Raw genomic sequence first — 26,948 nt, forward strand, 5'->3', positions numbered from 1 at the left:
CACAGAAAAGGGACAGAACTGTGGACCATAACTTACAAGCCCTCAGGCCTTTGCTTCTTTAGCAAAGAAAAGACACAAGAAACAGCCCTTGCAGCGTCTTTAAAGTTCTATTCTAGAAGGGGCACCCGCATCAGGCCAGACCTAACACACCTTTGCACTCTGCAAAGGGCTAAGGGAGCGCCACAAGAAGAACCATATGGATGAAACAGATGAGTCAATCATCTTGTAAATAATCCTGTTCCATGACTGCCACAGACTTGGTAGTTTTTGTCAGCCCTTTCCCTTGCCTGGAAACCAAAGAGAAGAACATCGTAAGAAGGTTCTGGCAAAGTATTCATAGCATTATTCCCCCCCCCCCATTCTGGATAATATCATAGCCTGTCTTCTCGTACTGCCTCTCCTCTAAGAAATACAAAGACCATTGCACTGACCAATGTCTCATCCACCAAAATCTTTGGGAAGGAGAATATACTGTTCTGATACATAAAACAAAAAACACAGCAAAGGGGAGTGACTCCAAACAGCTTGTTAGTGAGTGAACAGCAAGGCTGGGAAAGGAACCCAGATTTCCTCCTACCTTGCATCTCTTGCCAATTATGCTACACAACAGCTTTGCTTAGAAGAAAGAAGCACCAGGCTACAAGACTGACTTTTTTTAAGCAGCAGCCTGTGATAACAGCACCCAATTCACAGCTTCAGGAAAATTCAGGGAAAGGTTCCCGGGGACTTGACTGATTTAAATCAAGTTTGAAGAGTGATGAGGATAAAACCTGTACTACATTGAGTCTTGGGAACATCCTCTGAGGAGGCAGATTAGAAGGATCACTGACCTCTCCCTCATCTTTTGAGAGTAGCTGTCCACAAGAAAGAAAGTCTTCATATTTGGCAAAGGGGATGACAGGCTCTGGCAGCTCTCGAAGGTAAAGCTTCAGGAGGGACGCCACAGTGTGAACATCTGTGTTGCTGCAACAGAGAAGAGGGAAGGAAATTTAGAAACTCACACTACCTCAGAGCTTGATGCCTTTCATTGGGGGTGCATCAAGGTCCCTCCTAGGGGCAGGGACAAAGCAGGCACATGGAAGGAAGCTCTTCTGCGAGTCATTTGTACTAGGCAGGAGCGTCTGCCTGGGAACAAGGGAAATCTCCATTTTGTCAAGATAGAAACGCACCTCAGGCAACACAGGCAGTGGAAGGGATATGCCCATGATACTGCTTAAGGTAGGGTGACACTATGGTTTCTCTGCCAGTGGGGACCAGGAATGTGAGGAATAGTCCACGCAAGTGCACAGTGATCACACAGCATTGACAAGTGAGCTCTGTATCTTGATTCTGTGAAACATAACCTCTGAGCCTCTCACTGATCCTTCCTGATACTCTCCCCAGCCAGCACACACATACAGCTGATGGGCCAGCTCCCAAACGTCCTGGTCAATCATTCAGAAAAAATGGAGGAAGCTGTACTTCCTCCAGGTCCTGTATTGCCCTTTGGTACGGCTGCCTGGCTTGTGGTATCTGGAATTTCCTAGCCCATCCGTTATGCTACTATATCAGCTTTTACTTTCTCTCCCGATCCAGGAACTTCTTTTTCCTCTTCTTTCTCCTTTGCTTTAAAGTTGGGGTTGAAGTGTCAGATCTCAGGATGAAGATGCACCTGCTCTTCCATTTCCAGCTATCCAAGTTTCTGGTGTATGGTGATACCTCTCCTTCATTCCAGGTTTCCTGTTCTACAGGATTGTTATTCATTGCAGATGACCTCCTCAAAGGTTTTGACTGTTGGAAGTCTAAACAGATTCTGTCACCAGCTCCTCCCTACCCACCATTGCCCTGACAGTCTTTAAAGAATTCTGAGAAAAACATATCAGTGAACATTGGGCAAGAGAGCTGCAAAACATCTCTTCCCTCCAAAAGCTGAATCCTTCTGCTTAGTATGTTTCTTTTTTAGAACACAGGGCTAAAACAAAACTGGAAAAATTACACCAGGAAACTGTCAGCAGATACCACTTACTACTAATCCTGCTAATGCTATTGCTATTAAATAGCTCCAGCATAGTTGACAACACCACAGCTTCCCACAGTGGTTTTCTTCAGTTGATTATAATATTTCACAAATGAGATCGGTACCCTTATTCTTTTTTTGCCTTTAGTATAGAGTTTCAGGTGTGGATGGTGGATCTGACTATCACTGAGAAGCAGAGCCCAGAACAGACCTTCAGGGCCGCTGGCTGCAGTAACCGTTTCGTTTACGATGCCATGTGAAATCCAGCCAGACTTTCCGTGGCATGAAAGTGCAACAGGAGCAAGCTGCTATAGGTGCTTCCAAAACAGCAACACCTGGCCTTTCATAAGAACGTTGGAAAAGAAAGCTTTTAAAAATAAATATTTTAATTATCAGTCATCACAAATGTCTGATCCACCATGGGGCAAGCAGGCAGTAAGCACCTGGATATTGCTGTAGTTACAAAAGACACCTAAAAGCACTGATTGCAGCTGAGTAATAAGGAAGGCTATTCCTTTCACTGCACCTGATCTGGAAAGAAGCATTTGGATTTCACACTTCTGCTCCTAGGAATCCCAGGCCATACATCGATAAATTATAGTTACACAAAGAAAGAATTATGGTTGCTAGGAGGAGAAGCATTTCACTTAGCCAGAGTGGAACTGCCTCCCCGCCTTGCTGCTGCCTGTGACTGCAAATACACAGGATAGACTGCATGTGTACATGTGGACATGGTGGGAATAGCAAAAGGCAGGAACTGGGAGACCCTTAACTTTCCAGTACTCCGGTACTCCGGGCTTGCTTCCTTTAATTCTGTACTGAACCTTCAGTTACCACATCACACACTGACTACCCAGAAGGCAGGCATTCCTGCCTGGAGGTCCTTAGTGCCTCTGTTAAATGGGAGACAGCACTGATCTATTTAGCCGGTGCAAATGCCTATGGAAATAAAGGTGCTTTCGGCACCTGAGGTGGTAAGGCACTGGAACAGGCTGCCCAGAGAAGCTGTGGATGACCCATCCCTGGAAGTGTTCAAAGCCAGGCTGAATGGGCTCTGAGCAACCTGGTCTAGTGGAAGGTATCCCTGCCCATGGCAGGGGGTTGGAAGGATATGAGCTTTAGGATCCCTTCCAATCCAAACCATTGTACAATTCTATTTTGCTTTAAAAATGCTGGGTGGAGGCTTGGTTTATCTACATAACAATGAAGTTAGTATAGATAAGGCTAAAGTAAAACATGAAACTGAAACTTGCACTCCTAATTAATTCCTTCTGTAGATACTCCTGTTCCAGAGTATAAGCACTGAATTAAGATAATTTTAATTCTGAACTAGAACACCCAGAAATTAATTTAAAAATGCAAAGGTTTTGTTAAAGAAAAGATTAAGTGAGACAATTTGATGATTTCAAACTTATTTTTTCATGAAAATATTTCTAAATGTTTGACACTTCCATTTAGGGAGCAAATACTGTTTGTGGTTAAGAATCAAAGAAAGGAGAATGGGTGGTCTGGGAAGCTGAGGGAAGGGAAGAATTAGAAGAATGTTCCAAATAAACTCTGAAGACATACTTCCCAAGATGAGACCAAACACTGTTTCTGCCCACGCAGGAGACAGCGCTAGCTCTTCCTGCAGTGGTAGGCAGGGAAGGTATTGGCAGTGTCGAGACTGGCTGCAGGTCCAGGGGAAGCAATCCCCTAAGGTTAATGTGTTGGTAATACACCAGATGCCACCGGCACCAACTGGAAAAACAAGGCTAGTGAGTTCCAGCAAGAAATGGTGCCAGGTCTCCAAGACAAGATCCCAGATCTGATCTCGCTTATGGACCTGTCACAGAGATCAGACCAGATCTACACAATGCCCTTGGATCCAAATATTCCTGAAATTCAAGATCTCTGTTAGGGTCAAGCCCTATTTCACAAAGGGCTATTAAGCTTTGCACAACACTGACCTTCACTCCAGGCAGGACGTACATAAGACAGAGTAGAAAAAATGTTAGTTACAGGATAAGGACAGTGTTTGGCTGGAAGGACCCTGACAGCATCCACCTTTGTGGTGACTTGCTGGGGGCTAATGTAGAGACAGCACAGCTGAGAGCTGCCACTTCCCTTGCTGCCTGAGACAGGGCTGACACTTCCCATGGGAACCGTTACTAAGCTGAGCATCTACAAAACAGCCTCTGGCATAACAGCCAGGGAAAACATGTGAGATAGTGGCGACTATTCTAAAACCTGGTGACAGAGGAAGAGTCAAGATATTGCCTCAGGCAGATCTGCTGGGAGAATGCAACATTTGAAAGCAGTACATCACCTAGCTCACCTCTGTATACCCATTTCTTTGATGGGATCCCACCAACTGCTCGGTTTGCTGTACCCAAATCTAGCAATGCTTTTCATTCAACATGTGCTTAAGCTGGAACACTGGAGGAGCCCCGTATAGACCAATGAGCTCTGCTCCACCACTGAGCTGTATAAAGGCCTCCACACCCAACACCATGTGGGAGAAAGCTCCATCAGTGCTTTCAACTGAGAATGATGGTGTGGAAAGAACATGTAAACTAGCATTGCCACTGCATGGATACTCCTGGCAGATTATACATGTCACAGATACACTAGCCTGAATTTGGTGATGTCAACTCACCTGTCAAAAAGGGGTTTCTCTCCACAATCAAAAGAATCCTGCAGATCTTTGACAAGGTTGGCTTGTCCAGGCATTCGAAAGAGCCCCTCCTCTGTAAGACCTCGCTCCCGAATAAAATCCACACACTGTTCCACCAGCAGAGGGGCCAAGCGCTGGCCATACTTCCGCTCATACTGTACGGTGTCCTCCAAGCGCTGTCCAAAGATCCCTGACAGCAGAGAGCAAGAGAGACATCTGGGTGTCAGCTTAAACTCTTCCTGAGCTGTTGCTCGGGGCACACAAGGAGGAGAGCTTTCACATGGAGGGGGCAGCCAGTGTGAAGGCCCAGTTTCTAACAGACTCTGAAGAATAAAACTATTTTAAAAAACAAGAATTACATGATGAATAATTTTTTTTCTGCTTAACAGTGCCTCAAATTATCCTCTACCCTAAGCTGGTTTATATCTCATACACAAGGAAGGTGGGTTTAAGGTTATGTTTATAGTTATCCACGGCTGTGCTGAATTTGGATTAAGTAATTATGCTTTAATTGCGTCTTCCATCCCAAGAAGACCAAAACAAAGGTTACACTGACTTTATGGGACACATGTCCTTCCTGCATGCACCCACTGCTTAGGCTGTCGCACAGCTGCCCTCCACTAGTTTGCAGCTGGCCAGCCCAACAGGCAGCAATCCCACTAGGAGGGGACTGCTAACACAGCAGAGTACAGCTTTTAACATTAAAACTGGATATTGTGAGAATCTTCCTCCATCCTGGGAAACCCTTTCTATTTCTTTTCCTTTAATTAAACTTGCTGAATGAAAATTAAAAAAAAACCCAAAACCAAAACAGTAAAATGTATGCAAAATCCATTGCCCTTCCTACTAAAAAGTACGTGCTGTACTTCTTGCATCTTGAAAATACCAGAAGCACCATATTCTCTAAAACCAGACTGGCCTAGGTTAATTCTTTAGTCAGATCTAATGTAGACATATATCATTAAGTATGAAGCCCTGTCTTCTTCTCTGGGGAATATGGAGTTCCTGGCCAATACCAGCTGCTGAATGCCACTACTGGCATCAGGTATTTTGACAATGCAGAAAGGGCTCAGGCTGTTAAGGGCAGAGTAAGGTCTTAGTTCAATCCCTACCACTAGGAGACTGCTCCATCTGAAAGGACTGCCACTCAGTTGAGTTCTGAAACTCTAATTCTAGCACCCTACGATGTTTGGTGGAGTAAGGGAGGATAATATCCAAGTTAATCATGTTTTGGCAATAAAAATTCAGTAAGTGAGGGAATCCCAGAATCTACGCCCAGAATTTCAGAATCTACTCTCAGAATTCCAGATGACACCAGACCAGAGGAGATAGGAAATTCTATTCAGGGATTTCTCAAAGCTACAGAAAGTTTTCTACAGATATCAAGGATCTTTAGATCATTAATTCAGCACTCAGTTAAACCTGCAGGTCTGAGGAAAAAAAGCAGCGTGCAATATTGGAGTCACACTGCCAGAAGCAGTGTTTAATACTTGCACGTATGTGCTCATATCAGGCCAGGGAATTTGGTCATTTCTGAAGGCTTTACTTACCTTCCCCTGCTAGTGTTTTTTTTTTAGTGCTACATTCATGAGAGGCTGATAACTTTGGGTAGGATGTTCCCTAACCACCGACCACCGTTCTTCATAGGAGACACCATGTCAAACCATACCTGCTTTCTATATTCAGTCCAACCCTGCTGAATCCTCAGTGAAACAAACCTCTCATTATCAGTTTCAACTCATTGAATGAACAAGAAGGATCCTGAAATCCAATTTCCTTTCCCTGCCTGTTTGTTATACATCAGAAGACAGAAACTCTCCTTACACCACAGCCTACACAACTGCATTACAGTATCAAAGCCGGAGGGCCATGAAAAGTCTCAAAGGAAATACCCTCATCCTGGCAGGAGGGCATACCCTGGAGCATAGGAGTGACTTATCTTTATCATATGTATTGGATTTATTGCAGAGTAAAGGTTTTACTAGTTCTCATTTCTAATCTCTTTAGTTTTCACTGAGTTAGGTGTCTCTGAAATCAGTTTCTAGGATAGGGAATCTCTGCTTTTGCACGGATTGCTTTGTAATCTCATCACGTAATCCTTGCTGTCATGATGGGGCATATTTATTTCCTTAAAAATGATACATGTTCACTTTTCTAGATGCAAGACATAAGTTCAGGAAGGTCAGGATGAGGCACATGTCAGGGCAATAGCAGCCGTCTTTTCTCAAATCCCTACTTGCTGAATGTGTTTCCTAATGGGTCTGTCTAGAGAAAACTCTGGGAAAGAGGTAAATGCTCTGCATTCCCCAGGCATAAAGCACATATACAATGTTATTCTGTAAGCTCATGTTCTGATGTTCTACACTTAACTCAGATCAAGGACAAAGGCAGTGTCAGACACACACATAAGCAAGCACACAGAACAACCACACACGTAATCTCCACTGAAGCTCTGGCTACTTCTCCGCAGCCTTGACTGGTCTGTGCTCAGCAACATCTCTAATACATTTCAGGCAACATTGGTCCTTGCCTGCACAGTCAGCTTGGATCACAACAGCAGTCGCTTTCTGTAGGTGCAATGTACCTGTGGGTGACTTCTGGTGACAAGTGGACTACAGTCAAATAGAGAATCACCAACACAGAGATTAAGGAATGTGATACTAAGATAACAGAGATAGAAGGGTGATCTGCTTTGAGAGTCAGCTGGAGCAGCAGATAGACCGTTCACAAACACATTATCACCATTACTGTAGGTGGCTCCTGCACAGCCAGATGCGGGAGATCCTATCTTTCCTCCTTCTCACACACTGAGGTCAGTAACATCTTTTTCCCCTGGATGAAAACAACAGTCTTTGGAGGAAATAAAGACACTGAAACATTCTTATACTGCAATACTCTTCACCTCCCTCCAGACCATTTCAAATAAGAAACAAGAAAAACCAGGCATGAAAGCAAACATGACTGAGGATGAAGCTCATCTACCTATCACACGATGAGTGAAAGGAGCTGGCACAAGTATGGGTTTCCTTTTGTGTGACAGTGTCTGCTGAAGGGCTGTGCTAGTGACATCACACAGTCTGCACAGGTCATTTTTTGATGGGGAAGAGGACTCTGAAGCCATTTCCAGGGTGAAAGGCTTCCCCCAGCCCAGCTCTCTCAGCTGCCTCCCACCTTGGTTTGGCAGCCCCACTCCAGCCAAACTCTAGTTGCAGACCTATGCCTTTCTCTCTCCCTTGAACTTGAACCCTTATTTTCCAGGTAAGCATTAGAAGGGATCGCCAAACATTGCTCAGACAAAATATTTCACCCAAGCTAAGCCTGTTGCTAACTGCAACTTTCCCTTTATTACATTTTTCAGTTACACTGCAGCTCTATGCCTTTTCTTTCTCTCTATCCTACTTTTTTTTTTTGCTGAGCCACAGAGAAGGGCCACCACAGATGCTGCTCAGAAGAAAGACTGCATGCAGGCCAAGTCTTCTGGCAGTAAGAGCGTTATGGCTGGTGTTAAGAGAGAAAAAGCACAGAGTTGCAATTAGTGGGACTGGAAAGTTGGCTTTGAAATTATTCATCTGTGCAGGGGCTGCAGAACTTGTCCATGGCTTAAAAAAGAAAAGTAGTGTTAACGTTCATAAAAAGAGCAAACGAAGAGCTGTCTATGGAGTGGGGCTGGAAAGGGACTGCCAAAGGCAAGTTTGAGATGCTGACAGTTCCAGGCTTGCAGAAATCTTTCATCTGGGCATCTGCTGGGGGGCCTTGATGAAGTTCAGGAGAATTATCACTTGGGCCCTCTCAGTCACACTGGCAACAGACTTAGCAGATGTGCCTACTTCAGTCTCCCAGGGGTACACAAGGCAAACTGAGGAACTGGTGTCCTGCTGGCTCTGTATCGTTCATCTCATTTCCGTCAGGTCTTAGAGCTCGTAAAAGTGATGTAGTCAAATGTCCCTGAAACTACCCGTATATGACAACATCTCTGGTTTGGACAGGGACTGCCCTGCCTTGCAAGGAGAAGCAATGTGGAGCCAGTCACACACAGCCTCATCCGCTGGCTCCTCAAGGCATAGGGCCTGTTTTTAATCACTGGGCCCTGCAGCTCAGACTGAACTTGGCAGCGCTTCACTCCATTTGATGATCCCGCTGGAAGACATTAAAGTCTTTTTTCTTCATTCTAAAGAAGGGGAGCCAGTGCCATCCAGTCACACTCCAGACAGAGTTAAGCTGGAAATAAAGTCAAAAGCTTACTAGCAACCCATGGGTTAACTTTCCTTGTCATACCCTCGTCTATAGCTAGGCGCTTTTGTTTGGTTTCAAAGCAGAAAAAAAACTCCAGCATGCCTGGAACCACATCCTTAATCTCAGAAAGATTCAAGAGATACTAAAAAAATGGGCTAGCAGAGCTACAGAATTTCCTTCCTCTACTCCAACAAGCTGCCTCTGTTCTTTAAAGATTTAGGTGACTCTTTGTGGAAAAAGCAAGCCAGGAATGATGTACTGACTAAGACACAGACAGGCTCTCTGTCCTGGCCTGAATAGCTCACCCACCAGCTCCAGGCATACAAAGCCTATACATTCAGCTATGCTGTCCAGACACGCAGTGGGCAGGAAAATATATGCTCTCTGCTACATTTTTCCTCATAAGAGGCTCTGATTTCAACCAAAATAAACTAAAGACAGAGATAAAGTCAGTTTTTGAGTAGATTTTCTTCATGGGGAGGACTAAGGATTCCGCATCTGCTTAAGTGTGAAAAGTCCAGGTACACCTACGTCAGCTGTATGTACAGCTTATTACACACACGTTAGAAGATGTGTGGGAAGATAATCAGGCTTACACCTGGATGCTGCTATACAACAGCACATACACCCGCGCACGCATGTGGTGCCTCACAGACAGGCAGTTTATGGATATAAAGATTGTGTACGTGCTCATCTGCACAGGTAAGTGCCTGCTTTTACCTTCCCACTTTCATGCTTAAGTTCCCATTTATCTGTTCCTCTCACACATGAAAAGCACCAAGAAAAAATCACAGGCGGACATTCAGAAATGAATATGCTTCCACAGCACAAAACACACACAAATCTTTAACTTGTTTCCCCTCCCCTAGCCCACCCAAGCACACACTACATGAATTACTGCAGCAGCAATAGAGAAAGGAGTTTCATGGTAGGAGCCATATATACCTAAAAAAAGATAGTCCTGAACAACTAAGCAATCCAGCCAGCCAAAGAATGCAAGAATCGGAGAAAAGAACGGAAGTAACAGACAATTAGGAATCAAGAAAAATTGATTAAATAACTTGCTCAGAGTCACACAAATGGGTCTGTGGTAGAACTTGGTGTCTTCTGACCCCATTCCCAGAAAAAGCAGTGTCCATATACTAGAAGCTGATTGCTCTCATCCACATACGTCCACTTAAATATTCTGTGTATATGCAAAGAAAAGTACTCCTTCCCAGAACTATCCTCACATGCTAGCTTGATATCCAGTAGTATTTTTGGCCATAGACTGTGTTCTTCCCGCTCCTTCCCCCTTTATAAAGCCAGCTCCTATTTTAGATTCTTAGCCTCTGTCTAAGGCTATGCTTAAATATCTGCTTTTCTTCTAGCAAAAGGAAACCATAACAAATCTAAACTCTGGAAAATCATCTCATACCTCTCGTTCTTGTGCAGCACTCTGCTACATGACAGGCGCTGAGCTTCAAGCAGAAACCAGGCAGTGTCAGACAGCAGGAGCGGCAGAGAAAGAAAGTCCTGACTTCAGGCATCAGACACATTCTGAGTCCCAGCACTGGCAGCTTTCCATTCACCCAGCACTACAGAGCACAGAGCAGCCGATCTGCCCTGGGAGATAATCTCGGCAGCACATCTGGTCTTAGCTCCACAACTCGGCATTAATTATGACTTGTGCAGAAAGCATTTGAAATATCCAATGGGATGCAGAGCTCCCCGGCTTGCTCAGCACAGGGAAGGAGAGAGGAGAAAGACAGGCAGGTAGGGTCTTGCCCACCCTCGAAGCAGCCGCCAATGTAAACAGCAGCTAAGTATGGGTCACAAGTTTTAACAAAGGCATCCCCCATCGGCTCTGGAATATATTCATGCTCTAATTGCTTGTCAGATCTATTCTAGATAGCTGGAAAAGCTGAGCAACAGTTGCTGTCTGCATGCCACACTCTGGATCCTTCCTGATACAGGCAATATTACTGTGCTGCAGGCAACCTGGTGCCCTGGTCTGGCTTCCCGTCTGCTTGCAAAGCACCAGAAGCAGAAACCTGGTTTTAGAGGGGAACATTTCCCCACAGTACCCTTAGCATGCTCTGAGAATACCTCCACAGCCCTGGGACATGTTGGAAAGTCTGACAAAGCTTAGGAAAAGCTACGCTCCTTGACCTGTGCAGGTTTTTTGGTGCTTACCACCTCTGCTTTAGCTTTTTACAGAGAAGTTGCCTGAATTAATAGCTCAGCTGAATAACAGGTAGGGGAAGGGACTACAACTCCTTACATGTGAACCAATACCCAGTCACTTTACTTGTAGGAAAAGATTCATCCCCCCTCAGCTCCTGCTCTCAGGGTAAGAAGCCTGTCATTAACAAAAATGCTTACCATGCAATGCCCTGTGCAGTTATAATGCGGTCAGGCCTCCATCCCATTCACAAAACGCACTCATGTGACTGCAGATCTGCAGCAGTCACCACCCAAAACCCTTGCACCAAGCTTCTGAGTAATTTTATCAATATTCGCTAACTTTTTCTCCCTCTGCAGAAAAAAAAAAAAAAAAACCAACCGAAAAAAGTTTTATCTGTCCACAGCTCCTCATCTGCTTCAGCTGTTAAAATCTCTGTGGTCACTATAGAGCACATTCACCTTAACTTAGCAGCCCACCCCTTTCTTAGCTCCACTGTGGCCCAGTTTGAACACACGTCTAAGAAGATACTGAACCAGCAGACAAGTTACGAGATTCTAGTCAGTGAGACAGTGTTGTCCCACAACAACCTTCTCTATATTCTGTTTTGAACAAAAGCTCCTGAAGAAAAGAATGCCTCTTCCTTATATGAGTGAAGGCAGCGCCAGGATCAAAAGCTTCCATTCTTGAACACGGTGTGACTCTTAGGGCTGTCATGTGCAGGGCCAGAAGCTGGGACTTGGATGATCCTAGTGGGTCCCTTCCAACTCAAAATACTCTATGACTGGCAAGACAATAAGGTATTCCCGAGCTATTTAAGGTATACCCTGAGTAGCATGGTACTGCACAGCTAGACACCAGAAGCCCAGTCAATACACTAAGCAGCATTTAAAACACACTAAAGAATATTTAGAAAGTGATAGAAATCCTTAAAACAAAGGTACAAACGAGGTCCTGAGTATTCTTCACCCTTTTATTATCCTCTCTTTCCTTGTGGTGAACACAGCAGGCTGCAGGTTAGGGAGAGCCTGCCCACAATGCTAACTGGCAAGCAGGACCAATCCTCTTAAATGGCTGAGACACCACCAGAATTTCTGGCATTATTTCCTGGAATAATACCTCAAAATGTGTCATATCTGCTAATAACATTATGGAGCCTAGGACTTAGTGTTTGGGATGGGAGCACAGAAGATAGCAAGTGCAGATTTTTATTCTTCCATTCACGTCTCCATTTCTGTTTTCCATCTCTCAAAACACAGGAACAAGGAGGTATCCGATGAAATAGAAAGTCATGCTGTTGAACAGGGATATTGTTAGACCCAAAGTATAATTAACCTGTAAAATTCAGCCTCTCTGTGGCCAAGGACACAGCATGACTCAAAGCATGATTAGACTTCAGTAGAATTTACAATGCTATGAGATGATGAAGCTGATGCAAACTCTTCTCCGAAGAGCTAACACAGCTCTCTGGTGAGAGAAAAAGGCTGGAGCACATGCTTGCTCACGTAAGCACCAGAACTGAGGCAGAAAGTGGCAGCTGCTTCAGTGTTGTTCCCTGCACAAGGTAACTCTGCAGCTATAGGTACCCTGTGACAGCAACACTGTGATACACACTCCACAAGTACCACCTGTCTTCTTATATGAAACTCTTAATCCTTTTAAAATCATGGTGCTAAAATTCATGACTTAGACTAAAGAATATGATGAAACGGGAATAAAAATCACAAGATATATATATTTATATGATATTTCTTCTGTGTTTTGAATTTCCACATCACACTTGGATCCTGCTTTCTCTATTAACTACATTTGTCAAAAATGAAATCCAAGATTCACACATCATCACTGGATTGCAGGGGCTGCAGACTCCAGAGGTATACTTGATACTGCAAGAATAGCAATATAATCCAAAGAATTTGGCACATTGCATATAAAATTCCATCAAAATTTTCACTTGGAGAGCTCCCCATACTCATGTGCCAAGGAGAGAAGGGGTAATGGAGACTGGACTGCCTCTTTCCCCACTGGTATGAAGTTGTTTAACCGTAGAAAAGTTTAGGACCTCTTATTTTCTACAAAACAACTTAGGTTTATAAAATTGTTCAGACATTACATCTCCCATGAACTTGCTGATGAGGAGCTGGATGCACTTTCTTTCCCAGTGTCATTGCAGGGGGAGAGCCCTAGCACTGCTCTCATAAGCTAGCACCACTGCAGTTACTCTGCTGCAGGTACCAGAACAGGTAGAAAGCAATCTGCCTTTACACGTCACTACAAGCCTCGAGATTGGCTGGGAAATTCACTATAGCTCACACGACCTCTGAAAATCCAGGCATGTTTCATGCTTGGCATCTAACTCAGCTGAAATTCAGTCTTCAGTCTGGTTGCAACAGACAGGAATGGTGAACCCACATGAACTCAGAGTATTTCTCCTCATCTCTGATTGTGAGCAAACCTGTTGGCTTGCACAGCTCTAGCAAGTGCCCATGGGGTGTGTGTATTTTTAGATGCTGGCTTAGAGGATTAGCTAATATACAGGTACACTCAAGCAGATCTGAGGGAGCTCAGATGTAGGAAATTGCTCTATTTGTACAGAAGGGCCTAGTATCAAAGTTAGAACCATAGCTGAATTTCCCTGTTTTTCAAGACGGTTGAACCTTGAACAGACTCATTTTTTAACCCAGGCAAACCCGGGCACTTGAACATCTATCTGCTGAAAGCTGGCAGTGAACTGGCTAGAGGTGATCAGTCAGAGCTGAACCCAGCAGGAAAAACTTCAGCACGAATGTCTTCTGTACAGAAATTTTCCCTCCTCATTTCCTCCCTCTCCAAACACTTTGGTCAGGTCCTTCTCTCAACAAAATTATGCCCCCACACCCCTCACCTGCTCTGGGCTGGGGTCTCAACCTTTACTGGTGAAATTAAATCTTTTGAGGATAAACAGACTTCTGTTTACTGACTGATAAAACAGTTCACTCTAGGTTAAAGATTAGCAAATAGCTATGCTCACCTTTCTACCACAGTAGATTCTTCTTAACCTGTGTGATGTGTTTTCCCATCTCTCTAAAATGTGCCAGGAAAGGAACTGACTAAGCAGTACTGTAAATTACCCTGTGATGGATTGACCAGTTCATGCTCCAAATTGAGATTGTAACTGTGCTCACAGAGAAAAGATGATAAGCAGATCTAAACATCACTTAACCACAGAATTCTAAATCCAGAGCCAACCCCCTGTGTTTATTGCTCTATTTCTCTCTAAACAAAGGCAAGAGAATTTGGAGAACAAAATATCAAGAGCAGCAAAAATGCCTTTTGGCAAGCAGTGATCTGGACCAACGTGCCCTGTACAACTTTTTTCTCCCCATAACCTAAGACCATATTTTACAGAAATTTTACTTATTGACTCTTGCATATGTCTCTCTATGTTTAAAAGACAGCTTCCATACAATTGTCCGAAGTGATGTCTGTAGAAAGCACCTGATCAGCAGGTCATCTCTTTCAAGTGGTGCTGCTTCTTTATGCCTCCACTGCACAGAAAAGCTTTACAAAATTCTGGGTGTTGGTTAGTAAAAAATAGTTATGACATAGTGTTACTGTTGCCTTCAGTGTCTCATCACTAGAGACGGATGAGAATTCCAGCTGTGGGTTCAAATGAAAGGATCACGGAGTCTGAAACCTCTAGTACGGAATAAAATTATTCACCTGTATTTCTGGCCAACCAGGAACCTGGCAGGGACTGCGATCCAGACGCACAGCCAACATTTAGCACATTAGGCACTTTTATCCATTCAAAAAGCCAAACAAGCTTATGTCCTGAAGCTTTTCCATATCCCAAGCCTTCCCATATCCCAAGGTTGATAACCTAAGCACAATCATTCATTGAGAAGCAGACAGGATCAACACTGAACACACGGATTTTTATCCAAACCAAACTTCATCATAAATACCTCTGTCAGTCTCTAACCTTCAATTTTAAAACTCACTACCAGGTCAATTGTATATGGTTTCACTTTATTGCATCCTCAAACACAATCAGTGATGAAAATATGTTACCTAATTCCCATATATTTATCTTTATCCTCCACTGTCCACCTAAAATCCTCACCAACTTACAGCTTCACCACCCAAGCAATGAAGTCATTGTCTAAGTTCCAACAACAGCTGAACCTGACCAGCTGTGCTTGGGGAAGGGGCAGCATTTAGCTCCTATTTGTAAAATAGGTAAAACACTTCAGTAAATCAGCAAGTCTTTAAAGAACACTTCTGAGTGTTAAAGAGCTGAATGTTCCCTTCTCTAACCTGCAACTCAGAAGACATGAAGGGGAAATTGCAAGTCCAATTACATGATGATGAAGAAGTAGAAAAAAGGAGCAACTGTGGGTGGAAGAAGGGTAACATTAGAAAGAAAATAGGAAAAGAGAGACAGGGTGAATTTATTTCTTCTCAGCTCCTAAATGGTTAAAATTGCAACTTGCAAGGAGCAGGCTACCATTCCCTTTCATTCAGTAATCACATATTCTCATAACATTCATCAAAGGACTAATACACAGAAATTAAAATACTTGCCTGCAAGCTGAGAAACACCACAGGAACACGTTTGTCCCATTAATACACTGCCAGGACGTGCAGTGAGAACCACCAGCGTTTTAAAGACTGTCAGCTCTCAAATGTCAAACATGAATCTAATGATTACAGGAAGAGTCTCACTGAGAAACCACCAGTGTAGGGGGTGGTACTGGTCAGACTGTGTGCTACAGGCAGTAGCCACCAACAATGTAGCAAATGCACAGCCACTGTCAGCTCTTGGTGGCACTTACTAGCTGAAGAGAAGAGGAAAGCAAACACAAGCCCCATCCTATTTTATCTAAAGTTGAACTGCTCTTTGTGAAATGGGCATATTAAGCTAGTGACTACCTCCAGAAATTTTTCTTTGACTGCCTAGGTAGACTTATCTTCTATGAACATGTCTAATTGTATTTTTAATCCACTTACTGTTTTTATTTCTGCATCTTGTGGCAATGAGTTTCACAATTCAATTGTGCTCTCCATGAAACTTTTTTTTCTTGGTGTAAACCTCATGACTGTGCAACTGTTCAGATTCTCCTTAGGTGTGTCATTTAATCAATCAGACCTTCCTGCAATCTTCTCTTTTGCCGGGACCTTTTCAAAGTAATTTTTTGGTATTTTGAGGAAAGGGCTTCAGATAGATTTTACATCTTAATTGCTTATACAACCTCTGGAACACAAGACCATTTCAGGGGCTAGCTTGTATTAAAAATTCTACCCTGAGCTCAAAAAAACTTTCCTAGCACAAGTTTCATTCAAATGAAAACATACCCATATGACGTTTCATTTTATCAAATCAGCATTTCCCAACAAAAAGAAGTTCCATCAAGCAAATCCCATGAAAAGCTTTACCCTGCTCACCTGCAAATGTAACAGAGGTGACTTCTGTTTGTAGTTCTTCCTCTGTCTGCTAATCTGGTTGAACAAAGACACTGAGAAGCTGCCTGTGATTCCCCAGCTCTGGGTCTCTGCTCTTTGGTGCCCCAGACTGTCCATGGTAACAGATAAAGCACTAGAAATTCATTCACCTGATGCCAAACTGCATCATCCTTCAGAAGCCACTGGAACTAAGCTGGCTGATGACAGCTGAGGATAGGGCTGCAGTGCAGAACTCATGCTGCTGGCCTGGGGCTTTTGAAACCAGTAGCAAGGGACTTTTCCCCTGAGGAGCCCTGAAACAGCACTCCAAGAACACCCATTTCTGCTTTGGGATGACCAAGCTACTGCATGGTCTCCACTCAGAGCCCGGACCCAGCCTGAATTTCACTGACAGCCTTGAGCCAGCAGCTTTAGAGGTAAAATACCTACAAGGAGCAGGGGAGCAGGATCTGACTTCTAAAGGCAAGATCTTTAAAACTCAGTAAGGAACACCTTGACATGCTTTAGTTTTGCTTTTAGTTTTAGAGCCTTCCACCAAATTTTTCTGCACACTATACATCAACCTTGATAAGAACCACTCTGAACCTTCTCTTCTGTTGGCTAAATAATCCCAGCCTCCTCAGCTTCTCTTAGCATTCTACTTGCACAGTCCTTTAATCATTTTAGTGACCTTTCATTTGACTCACTCCAGTAGTCCCATGTCTTTCTTGTCCCAGGCAGACCACAACTGGACAAAGCATTCCAGGTGTGGAATTACTAGTGCTGAGGTGAAAGCTCACCTCCCTGAACCTGCTGGGAATGCTCTTCCTGAAGCAGCCCAGGAATTTGCTGGCCACAAGGTGCATTGCTGGCTCATGTTCAACTTCTCCAAGAGCATCCCAGTTCTCTGCAAAGATGCTTTCCAGTCAGTCAGCTCCCCATATTGTACTGTTGTCTACGTTCATCATCTGCAGGTGCAGGACTTTGCATTACTCTCTGCTGAACTTCATGGGGTTCCTGTTCACTCCTTTCTTCAGCCTGTTGAGACCCCTCTAAACGATGACACAATCATCTGATGCACCAATCAGTCCTCCCAATATCATCTGCAAGCTTGCTGAGGGTGTACTGTGTCCCATTACACAGGTCATTAACAAAGCTGTGGAACAGTACTGGCCCCAGCATTGCCCCTCCCATCCCTTGCCAGATTCAACTCCAGATTGCTTTAGCCTTCCTAAGTCCATTCCTGCATACTCAGGAATTTCTCTGTATTCCTCCTCTTAGATCACCTGTCCCTGCTTCCACTTCTATGCTGCCATTTTAGCTAATGAGCTTTGCCACAAGCATCTTGTTCATCCATGCACACCTCTGCCACCTTTGCTTGGTTTCCTGCACAAGGAAGAGGACTGTTCTTGAGCTTGAAGGAAGTAATCCTTGAAAATCCACAAGATCTCCTGGTCCCCTCTTCTCTCCAGGACCATATCCCATGGCATTCTTCCAAACACGTCCCTATGGCCAAGCTCCATGGTTTTAATCTATTTGCCTTCCAGAACGATGCCGTCAGAGTGGTTCTTTTACAGATAGTCACTGTCACCTCAGGCAAGTCATCTGACTGCTCAATATTTCAGATTCCTCCTTAACAAAAAATGAGAACAATTGCCTTTCCCTACCTCAAGGCTGTAACATGATGGTAAAATATGTTGGTCATAAACCAGTAATAGAAGCCCCAGATATATCTGACAGAGAAACATTAGAAAAAAAAGAACTTAATCAGGTCTCAGAAACAGATCTTGAAACATTCTCTGCTGTAAACAGTTGTGGCAGCAAGATCCACTCTCAACTTACTTTAGTTATTGTATCTTAGTTTCCATATCTACAGGGTACCGTCTGCTTGGGATACTTTTGCCTGGGGGCAAGGCTAGCCCAGCACCTCCTCACAGATGACTCAGGCATACCCTAGTCCTGGGCAGATACCTGACCTCATAACCCCCATCATCTTTCTCTTCCTCTTCCCCTGGCTGGGCCGATCTCCCAGCATTAAACAACAGCAAGAGCAAACACTGATAAGCTGCATCAGGCGCCAGCTATCTCGGTGTAGAGATAACGGCAGGTATCAGGCACAACAAACACCCAGCGCCACTCCCCACACACCTGGGGGGAGCCTGCACAAGGGAAGCCCACCCTGACACCTCCTGAAAGGGCTCCTCCTGACCCAGTCAGGAATCCTACTTGAGGCTGTCTGGGGGAGCCCGCTAAGAAGAAAGGGAGCAGAAATCTCCTCTCTGTCTTCAGACCGGGCAAATAACAGAAGCCACTTCCCTTCTCCTCTTCCTTTCCTCTTCAGTGGTATTTTAGCATCTTAAACTCACTGACATGGCTCTAGATTTATGATGCTCTTACTGGAAAATTCCCATACCTCAGGTGGAAAAACTAAAACTCAAGACTCCCAAAACTTAATGCCTAGCTCCTAAATAGTTTGGCATCCTGGTGAACATGCACCTAATATCAGTATCTGACCCTTCAAAACAGTCATGGTTGCTCTCATGCAGATGTTATCTCAAAGACATTTACTCATCTAAAGCAGGATTCCTAATTAGGCCTATGTAGGGCTAGTCTTCCCTTATCCATAAGGACATTGATTCAAGAATTCAATTGCACTTCAGACACTCATCCCACATCTTGTAACTCTCCCCTAATAAAAGGCATAACTGCACAGGGCCCTGGTTCCCAAAAAAGCCCATTCTCTGCACTGTTTGCTGGCAGAAGAAGAAAGAATCCACACATCATGGTTTATCTCTATGGGAAAGATGTCTGGAATTAATGACAGTAGAAGAGCTTCTTCAATGGGCACTTCTTCAGACCCCACCAGTTTAACAGCGACTATTCCTCCTGAGCAGAGAAACTACTCATGAAGCTCTTGCAACACAATTACTTTGTCATAGGGCTAAAGCCCTTCATGTTTGCCTAAAGGAAACACATCCCTTCCAACTGCTTCACCTCCCCTCCATCACAAGCTTGATGAAAGCTTGGGATGAAGAGGAGGAGAAATTAGGATAAAGTAATGGAGAAAGAAAGGGGCTGAGACATGTATTTCTGGCAGAGAAGCGAGGAACTGCTCATGGCAAGACAGAATACATAAACAGAAGAAAACAAACACAAACATAAATCAAGATTAACACAGAATGATTCTGTCTCCATGCTGTGCTGGTTGTGTGCTGAGCTGTGAGAGAGTTATGCCACTTGGCATGCAACTCAGGCACCAAAAAGCTGAGGTTTTGTATCTCATGGCCAGAAATGTAGTCCTAGTCAAACCCTGTTTTCCAGCTGATGCAAGACAGACATGAGGAAGGCATGCCAACTGAGAGGTGGGCACATGAAAAGGAATTTCTGGGAGGCTGCACCTCCTCAGACTAGAAGTACAGTCCCACTACATGGGTACAGTCTAAGATCTCCTCTCTCCCCCAGCTACACCAAACACTTTCAACACAGCCAGTTTGGGAGGGCAAGGACAAGGTCACTCTCACCCAAGCCTGTGGCCAGAAACCCTTTGATTTAGCACTGTGGCACTGCTACAAGCACTTCACATTAAGGAGCAGCCGCTGAATGGCAGGACTGTAGGACACAGAGGGACTTCTCTAGATAAGCTTTCAGTGGTGTAAACTTGGAGCAAAATTTGTCACAGAGATAAGAAGGATCATAGAAAACAGTTTCAATCACCCTCTGTCAGAATGTGCTCCAAAACTCACTTTTATCAAGTCACTGTGACAAACTTCTTTCTGAAAGACAATCAAAATATATGGAGTACTCTCAAATCTCAGTTTAAAAAATCTTCTGCTCTGAATGAGATGTACTAGACTCAAGAATTCAGGAACCTGAAACTCAAGGAAACTTGTTAAGAGATTATTTTCCCTATAAACAAGACAGCTCTTCTTCAAAAGACTTCGGAACTCTAGGATTTTATTTTAAGGCCACATTTGAAGTGTATTTCAAAGAACACATTCCATATGGCTTTTAAACCTGACTGTGTCTTCTATTAGTAAATTGTGATCCTCAGCAGCTTTGGGGAGTTTTCTGTTTTATTTTAAGAAGCCTTTGCTGTTCACCTTTAAGCACAGTTCATGTGCCCGCATCAACACGCAAGAAGGTACCCTCAACCTTTTTTTATTTATGTTTCTTCAATACATCAGCAAAGATTAAAGTGTGGTTAAGCCTTCCCTTTTATCTTGGCATAATTCATTTTTACACCATATCAACCTTCTCCAGGGCTGAATATTTGCATATTAATAATGAAGCCTGCTTTTTAATTCCTCCCTTTAGCTTAATATATTAAAAAGTGTTGATAGATAAGACTTGGCTCTCAAATTAGCGGTGGTGGCAAAGCAGAGTTCGAATTATTCAATTAAAACAGAGACAGCTATGTTTATTGTCCTCCCACATTTGAGTTAAGCTGGAATTTCACTCAGGGAAACTGTCCTGCTCTGATTTTGATGGAGAAGGGGTAGGTTTGATCATTTCCCCAAACTGGCTTAAAACCATTGGGGAACAATGGTTTGAATATCTTTACTGTTTCCCAGTTATTGACATTCCTATATATTCTTTGTGAAGTGCAAAGAAACTGAGGGTGCAGCTCCATGGTTTCTTTAAGCCAATTTACGTGTGGGTTGCAGTTAGAATGAACAAGCCTGCCCTCTTCCACACCCCCTCACATCTCCCCATTGCCCTCACTGGGCTGGAATTACTAGTGTTGCAGCTGCATGGTTAGCAGGGCCAAGGCATCAATCTACCTACAAAAATCCCCCCCCCCTTTTTTTTCCTGCCAGGTCATTTTCTACTGCACAACTCATAACCAGTATTAGCAGAATGAAGCGTGCTGGGACCACATGGTTGCCAGGGGTAGAAGACCACTCCTGACAGCAGCTGTCACTTCACCAGCTCAGAAAAGTGACCACGGCACAAAGATCTGCTCTTGCAGCCTGGACTACAAAGCAGGCATAGTCAAGCTAGCTTTAGGCTAATACATTTGTGTATTAGGGCAGAGAGCTCAGGCTAGACTGACTGCCCAGCATGTGCCCATGTTCTTGGGCAGTTTTTATCCACAGAAAGAGAAAAAATATATACACAATTGCAATTCTTTCCAACTCTGCAAATGCCTGTGCTTCTCTTCTACAGTGCTTAAGCCAGCTCCCAGCAACAGCCAAAGCTGCCTTTACTGACTTTGATCACTGAACCAGATCAAGTCTGCAGCATGTGAAAATAGCAACAAACAGAAGCTGCCGTATTCCCCCCTGCACTGCTGTAATCTCCCCTGTGCTGCCTTGGTTCCACATTCTTTGGTGCTTCATAAAGTTCCAGTTCCTGGAATGAATGGAAGAATAAGAGAATCTGCCTCATTTAAAGAAAAGACAAAAATGTTATCTGACCACTTTGCAGAGAAATTCAAAGGTAAAGAAACTTAGCCAATTAATTAGGACAATACTAGCCCCATAAAGAAACAAACAAACAAAAAAAAAGGGAAATCCATCACTACCTTTATGCCATTCTCGTGTTTTTGTTTTTAAAATATTATGATTTTTAATTATTTATTATTTTAATACTTAAAGATGTTTGTTTTGAAACTACTTCAAGAGACTGACAAAAACACAAGCAAAACATGAAGCCAAATTTGCACTGATACCAGCAGTGCTGACAGTACACTGCCCGAAAGATGGCTATTACTAGAGAGTGCACCATTTGTCATGAATGAATGTCTCCTTTTTCCTCACAGTATTTCCCAAATGCACATTGCAAAGTTATAAAATACACACCATAAGGTCTACTACAAATGGCCACAGAAATACCAGCTCTGAAATTCTGAGATTTCCAATGGAGGACCTGCACTGAGCTCAGTCTAAAAGACCCTTCAATGTAGACTGGAATTCAGAAGGGAAGCAAAACAAGCACATCCTCATGTTTGAGGAGAAATTATGGTGGATCAGTTTTCTACTAGAAAGTAGAGGGCTTTTTCTGTCCACAGCACAACAGCATCACATGCAACCTCTCAGATCAGGTTACAAGCTAACTTTTGTACCTACACCCTCTCTGCTAAGCGACAGAAGGACCTTGGAAAAATTGCATCAGTAGAGATTGTCTCTCCTCCATGCAAACCAAATGCTGCTACACATAGACTCCAAATTTCAAAAGGCACTTAAAACAAAACATCCCCATCAAAAAAAAACATCCCCATCAAAAAAAAAAAAAAAAAAGCCTCAGGTAAAAGTGACTAACAAACACTGGATCTTCTTGTGCATCAAGGTCACTTTTTTCCCCCGTAGATCCAGGAAAACCAGTAACTTCATTTCAGCAAAAGTAATTGTATTACCTAGCCCTTATCTGGCACTTTTTTATCTGTACCTCTCAAAAGAGGTTGACAGCACTATCTGCATACGATACCACTATTTGCATGAACTCCATCAGTAGTACACAAGTCACTTCAAAGCCCAGTTTCCAGTACCAAGGCAGTAGCTGCTGTCACCAACACTGAACCCATAAGAAAACATCTGTGAATCCTTGTTCTGTGCTAAACCACAAAAACAACTCCTATCTAATCTGCTGACTTGAGAATTTGAAGATTGTGGTATAATATCAACACTGAAGGCTGGATGTTTTGTTCATTTTAACTACAGGGATTGTCAACAGCTGTATTACCCTACAGGTGTTCACTCAGCCTGAGCCTGTTCTTCCTCAAGCTACACCCCATTGAAGCCAGTGGAAGCTTTGCCTTCTCAACTGGGCCCTACATTAACTTAACTAAGATCGAAAGTTTTGTTGTCTCTGGCTGTACAAATGTTTGAGATGGGCATCTGCCTTTATGGAAGAAAATTGAGATAACTGGGGAAATCTTTCCTCCCCATAAGGTCCACAGAATAATTTGCTGTAAAAAACTGAATAGTGACAATAGTGGTATGTCTGTTATCACCACCCATTTCTGACTGAGACAGTTATGCAGTCTGGATGTGCACTCCCCTTTCATTCCTGTCCATCCCCTGGCAAGAGAAAGAAAAATCAACCCCATCCCTTGCTTCAAAACACTTCAGACAATCAAGAGCTTATCTAGACATCTCAGTGATTTTACAGTGTTACACATATCCTAGTATCACAAGAATATGTTTTACCTTGAGGCAAATGTTTTAATTTATGTGCATGTGAGCTATTTGCAATACCTCCACCAAATGGAGCCCATATAACCCGTCGGATGGCTTTCACCCAATCTTCCACTTCATTCTGGGAATTAGCCATGAGCAGGAAAGCCTCATGATTGACAGGCATCTTTTCCCGGTCCCCTGCACCACCTGAAAGGCAGAATATAAATCTCTTTTAGTATCTAGTTCAGAAGAGAGCAATCAACATTTAAAACCACTAAAAATCAGGGTCAAAATAATAAAATTATTATTTTAATTGAGCAGTTTTACAGCCAGCTCCTACTGATGTGCTGCATCACCCACAGAGCACAGGTTGATAGAAGATCAAAGCAGAAGTGCAAAACGTGCATTTCCAGTGTGGGAAACCTGGAAAAGTTGTATCTGCTGTCTCAGCAATAAGAAAAGCAAAAGCACAGGCTGTAAGACCCTATAGGAAAAGTAAAAAATTAATTCCACATGCCTGTGCTGAGATATTGAGAGATTTTTACCCAAAAGGGGGACCAAGTGAAATGCAAGACATTTGAAAATGCTCCAGATGTAGAAGTCACAAGGACATCCACTTTCCCCAAGTTTCTGGGATATTTATAGTCTCAATAGAGATCCAATTCAGAAGAAAGTTAAGAGCTGGGGATGTGATTCTGACTCTTCCACTTGTAAGAACTTCAGGAGCTATTAATGTTGGTGCACAACATGTCAGAAAAGCACTGACCAGAATATCAAATTCACTCAAGCTGTCATAAAAAACTGTCCCTTGTGGATACTCCAAGATGTGAAACATTTTGACCCTCTTTTCCTGTTTCATTTTTAGGTCAGTACTCACTCCAGCCAATTTACAGCTTCCCCTCACCCTTCATTTTATGTTCCAGAGCTGGACACAACCTAGTGAGTGCCACACAAACACATAAAAGCTTTATTAGAACAGTCTCTGTATGAAAAGGCTACTGATCCTGTCCAGTACAGCAGCTGCATCCCCAGCAGCCTGGAGCTTTTCCATAACCATGGAAACTGCCTTTGGCTTTGCTACAGAGATAACATCTGAGCCGTTGTGTCACTGCTGTTTCCATGCTTACATGGCTTTCAGCACCTACTGGCAAGCTAAACCTGCCAGCCTGTGCTGAGAAGCTGAGATTGCCTGTCCGTGGAATTCAGAGATAAGAGCAGGATGATGGTATGCTGTGGCTTCTACAGAGATGATTTAGCATACACAGAACATGTGCTGCTTAAATCCTTGCTAATCTGGGGAAAGAAGCAAGCTGGGAGATGCCTGCAAGCCAAGGAAGTACTTTTTCTTGCTATTAATTGTGTTCTTGCCTTGACACACTCATGGAACGTTTATTGATTTACAAAGCAGAAGTGGTAAAATGAGATGCATGGAGAAGTATTTGGTAGCTCTCTGAGAAGCAATTCACTAAACTGGGAAACTGAGGCAGTCTTTCAGTAAAGAGGAGAAACAACAGCCAGGGACTAGTCATGCAGCTTAAGAAACAAAAGCCATGATGCTTTTTCCCCACATGTGCCCAAATTCTGCTTTTTTCCTCACACCATCCTCTTGGACAGTCTCCCATTTTTTAATTTACTGAATTATTCATATTCCTTAAGGTATATGAAGAGAACAGCTCTCTAGCTCAAGGCTAGGATGCAGGCATCTAAACAGATCAATGTCCTGCAATTCTGCACTGCAAGGATGACATACTTCATCCTTTGCATACAGAACTGTCAGAGCAGGAAAGCGCAGTCTGTGAAATTCCTGTCACTGCCTAAATCTTTTTACCAACATACTCAGCCTCATGGTGAAAGCAGAGGTAGTGAAGTCTAATTCTTGTACCTTACCCAGCACACATACTGACATGCCCTTTCTCACGATCAAATATTTTATAGGAAATACGACTTAAAAAAAGAGGCTTTCCACAGCCCTCAATACACATCAGAAATGGGTTTCAGGATGTAGTATTTGGCAGATAGATGGCCTGAGCTCAAGCTAGGCCATCATTCTTCAAAGAAATGAAACAGACTCAAAAAGACATTTACTTTATGGGTCCCACCACCAGCAAACAGTTTGGTCAAGGTAAAAATACATCTTGTTCTTAAGTTTAAAGGTACCAGCTGAGCCCTTGCCCACTCAAGGCATGAAGGGCAAGAAGAGACCAGAAGCTTGTCTTAGAATTAATCACAAGCTGTAAATAGTGGAATTAGCTGCACCAATCCATACAAAGATTGCCATAAGAAGCACAATAAGCAGAGCATGAAGATCACCTACTGGGCTTCTGCAAAACTGGCATCAGCATTTTCCCAAAGAATCACTGTACCACAGGGACCTGACTGCAAGTCCCCTTCCCCCTAAGATGTTATTTTTGACCAGCCAGCTGCTTTCTAAACCTTCACAGACAGCTGTCATGCAAGCATTTAGGGGAAAAAACCCCATGTATACTTCTATTTGAGTCTGTAAAAACTGGATGGGGAAAAAAAGATTTCTGTACACACTAGACCTGAGATTCTGCCAATGACTACATATAGTTCCTCCACGTTTGGCTTTCCCCACTGAAACTTGAAATAGGAGCAAGGTCATGACCCTACAATCTGCCTGTGGGAGAGTCAGTAGTGACTAGACATGTAAGTACAAGAAAATTAAGGCAACTCCACACACAAAAGCCAGCTTAGAAATAAGAATGCACTTCAGAATTGCTTCTTATGCTAGTATGATGTGACTATGCAGTGGCAGAGCATGTAGATCCACCTGTAAACGTTTTTCTTTTTTAATAACATTTTATTCATTTCATTACTCATATTTCTTTGTACACTTGGCTGGTTCCTGTTACTACATCCTTGAGGCACCAAGCAGAAAAATTATGGGTGACTAAAAGGCAGAGTTCAGACACATCTCTCTACATTGTTGTGACATTCAACAGCTTTTGAGTCTTGGTAGTTACAAGAATGAGAAACAGCTGAATTCAAACACCTAGATCTTTTTAAAAAAAAACAAACAAAAAATCCAACAACCTCCCCAAACAAACAAACAGCCCAAGGAAACAATGTCACAAGAAACTTCTTAGAAATCTAGAATTTTACCTGAAATTCACATTATTTCTTTTATAGGCTCAGACTCAAAACAGGATCTTGTCCTGGATTTCAGGTTTGAATTGGAAACACAACACTGTATCAAATCAAACACACTAGACTTTAGGAATTGTTTCAGGAAAACAATTTCAAAGCTTCCTGTCCAGAAACACTTGGAGACAAAATTTTAGCTTTGCCTCTCACAGCAGGATGAAGTTCATATCCAGCTACTGAATTCCACCTCCT

The 26,948-nt window shown here is 43.2% G+C and overlaps 1 protein-coding gene across 7 annotated transcripts in view; it reads right to left on the bottom strand.

Moving 5' to 3' along the window:
* The window catches only part of ARHGAP22 (Rho GTPase activating protein 22), a 131,415-nt gene that overhangs the window by 12,789 nt on the left and 91,678 nt on the right, over positions 1–26,948 (bottom strand). For 4 of the 7 annotated variants that reach the window (XM_042018838.1, XM_042018843.1, XM_042018842.1 and 1 more), the window contains 3 exons: positions 23,622–23,798; positions 4,635–4,842; positions 831–963 (listed from right to left, as the gene is read on the bottom strand). In XM_042018838.1, the coding sequence (XP_041874772.1) occupies positions 831–963; positions 4,635–4,842; positions 23,622–23,798 (518 nt within the window). Of the gene's footprint in view, positions 1–830; positions 964–4,634; positions 4,843–10,302; positions 10,589–23,621; positions 23,799–26,948 lie in introns of those variants that run through there. The other 3 variants (XM_042018839.1, XM_042018845.1, XM_042018840.1) reach the window with 3 other exon arrangements.

This window comes from Corvus kubaryi, unplaced genomic scaffold (assembly GCF_017639235.1).
Source record: "Corvus kubaryi isolate FWS band 111438036 unplaced genomic scaffold, C.kubaryi_AGA036_p1.0 138, whole genome shotgun sequence".
Classification (NCBI taxonomy): domain Eukaryota; kingdom Metazoa; phylum Chordata; class Aves; order Passeriformes; family Corvidae; genus Corvus; species Corvus kubaryi.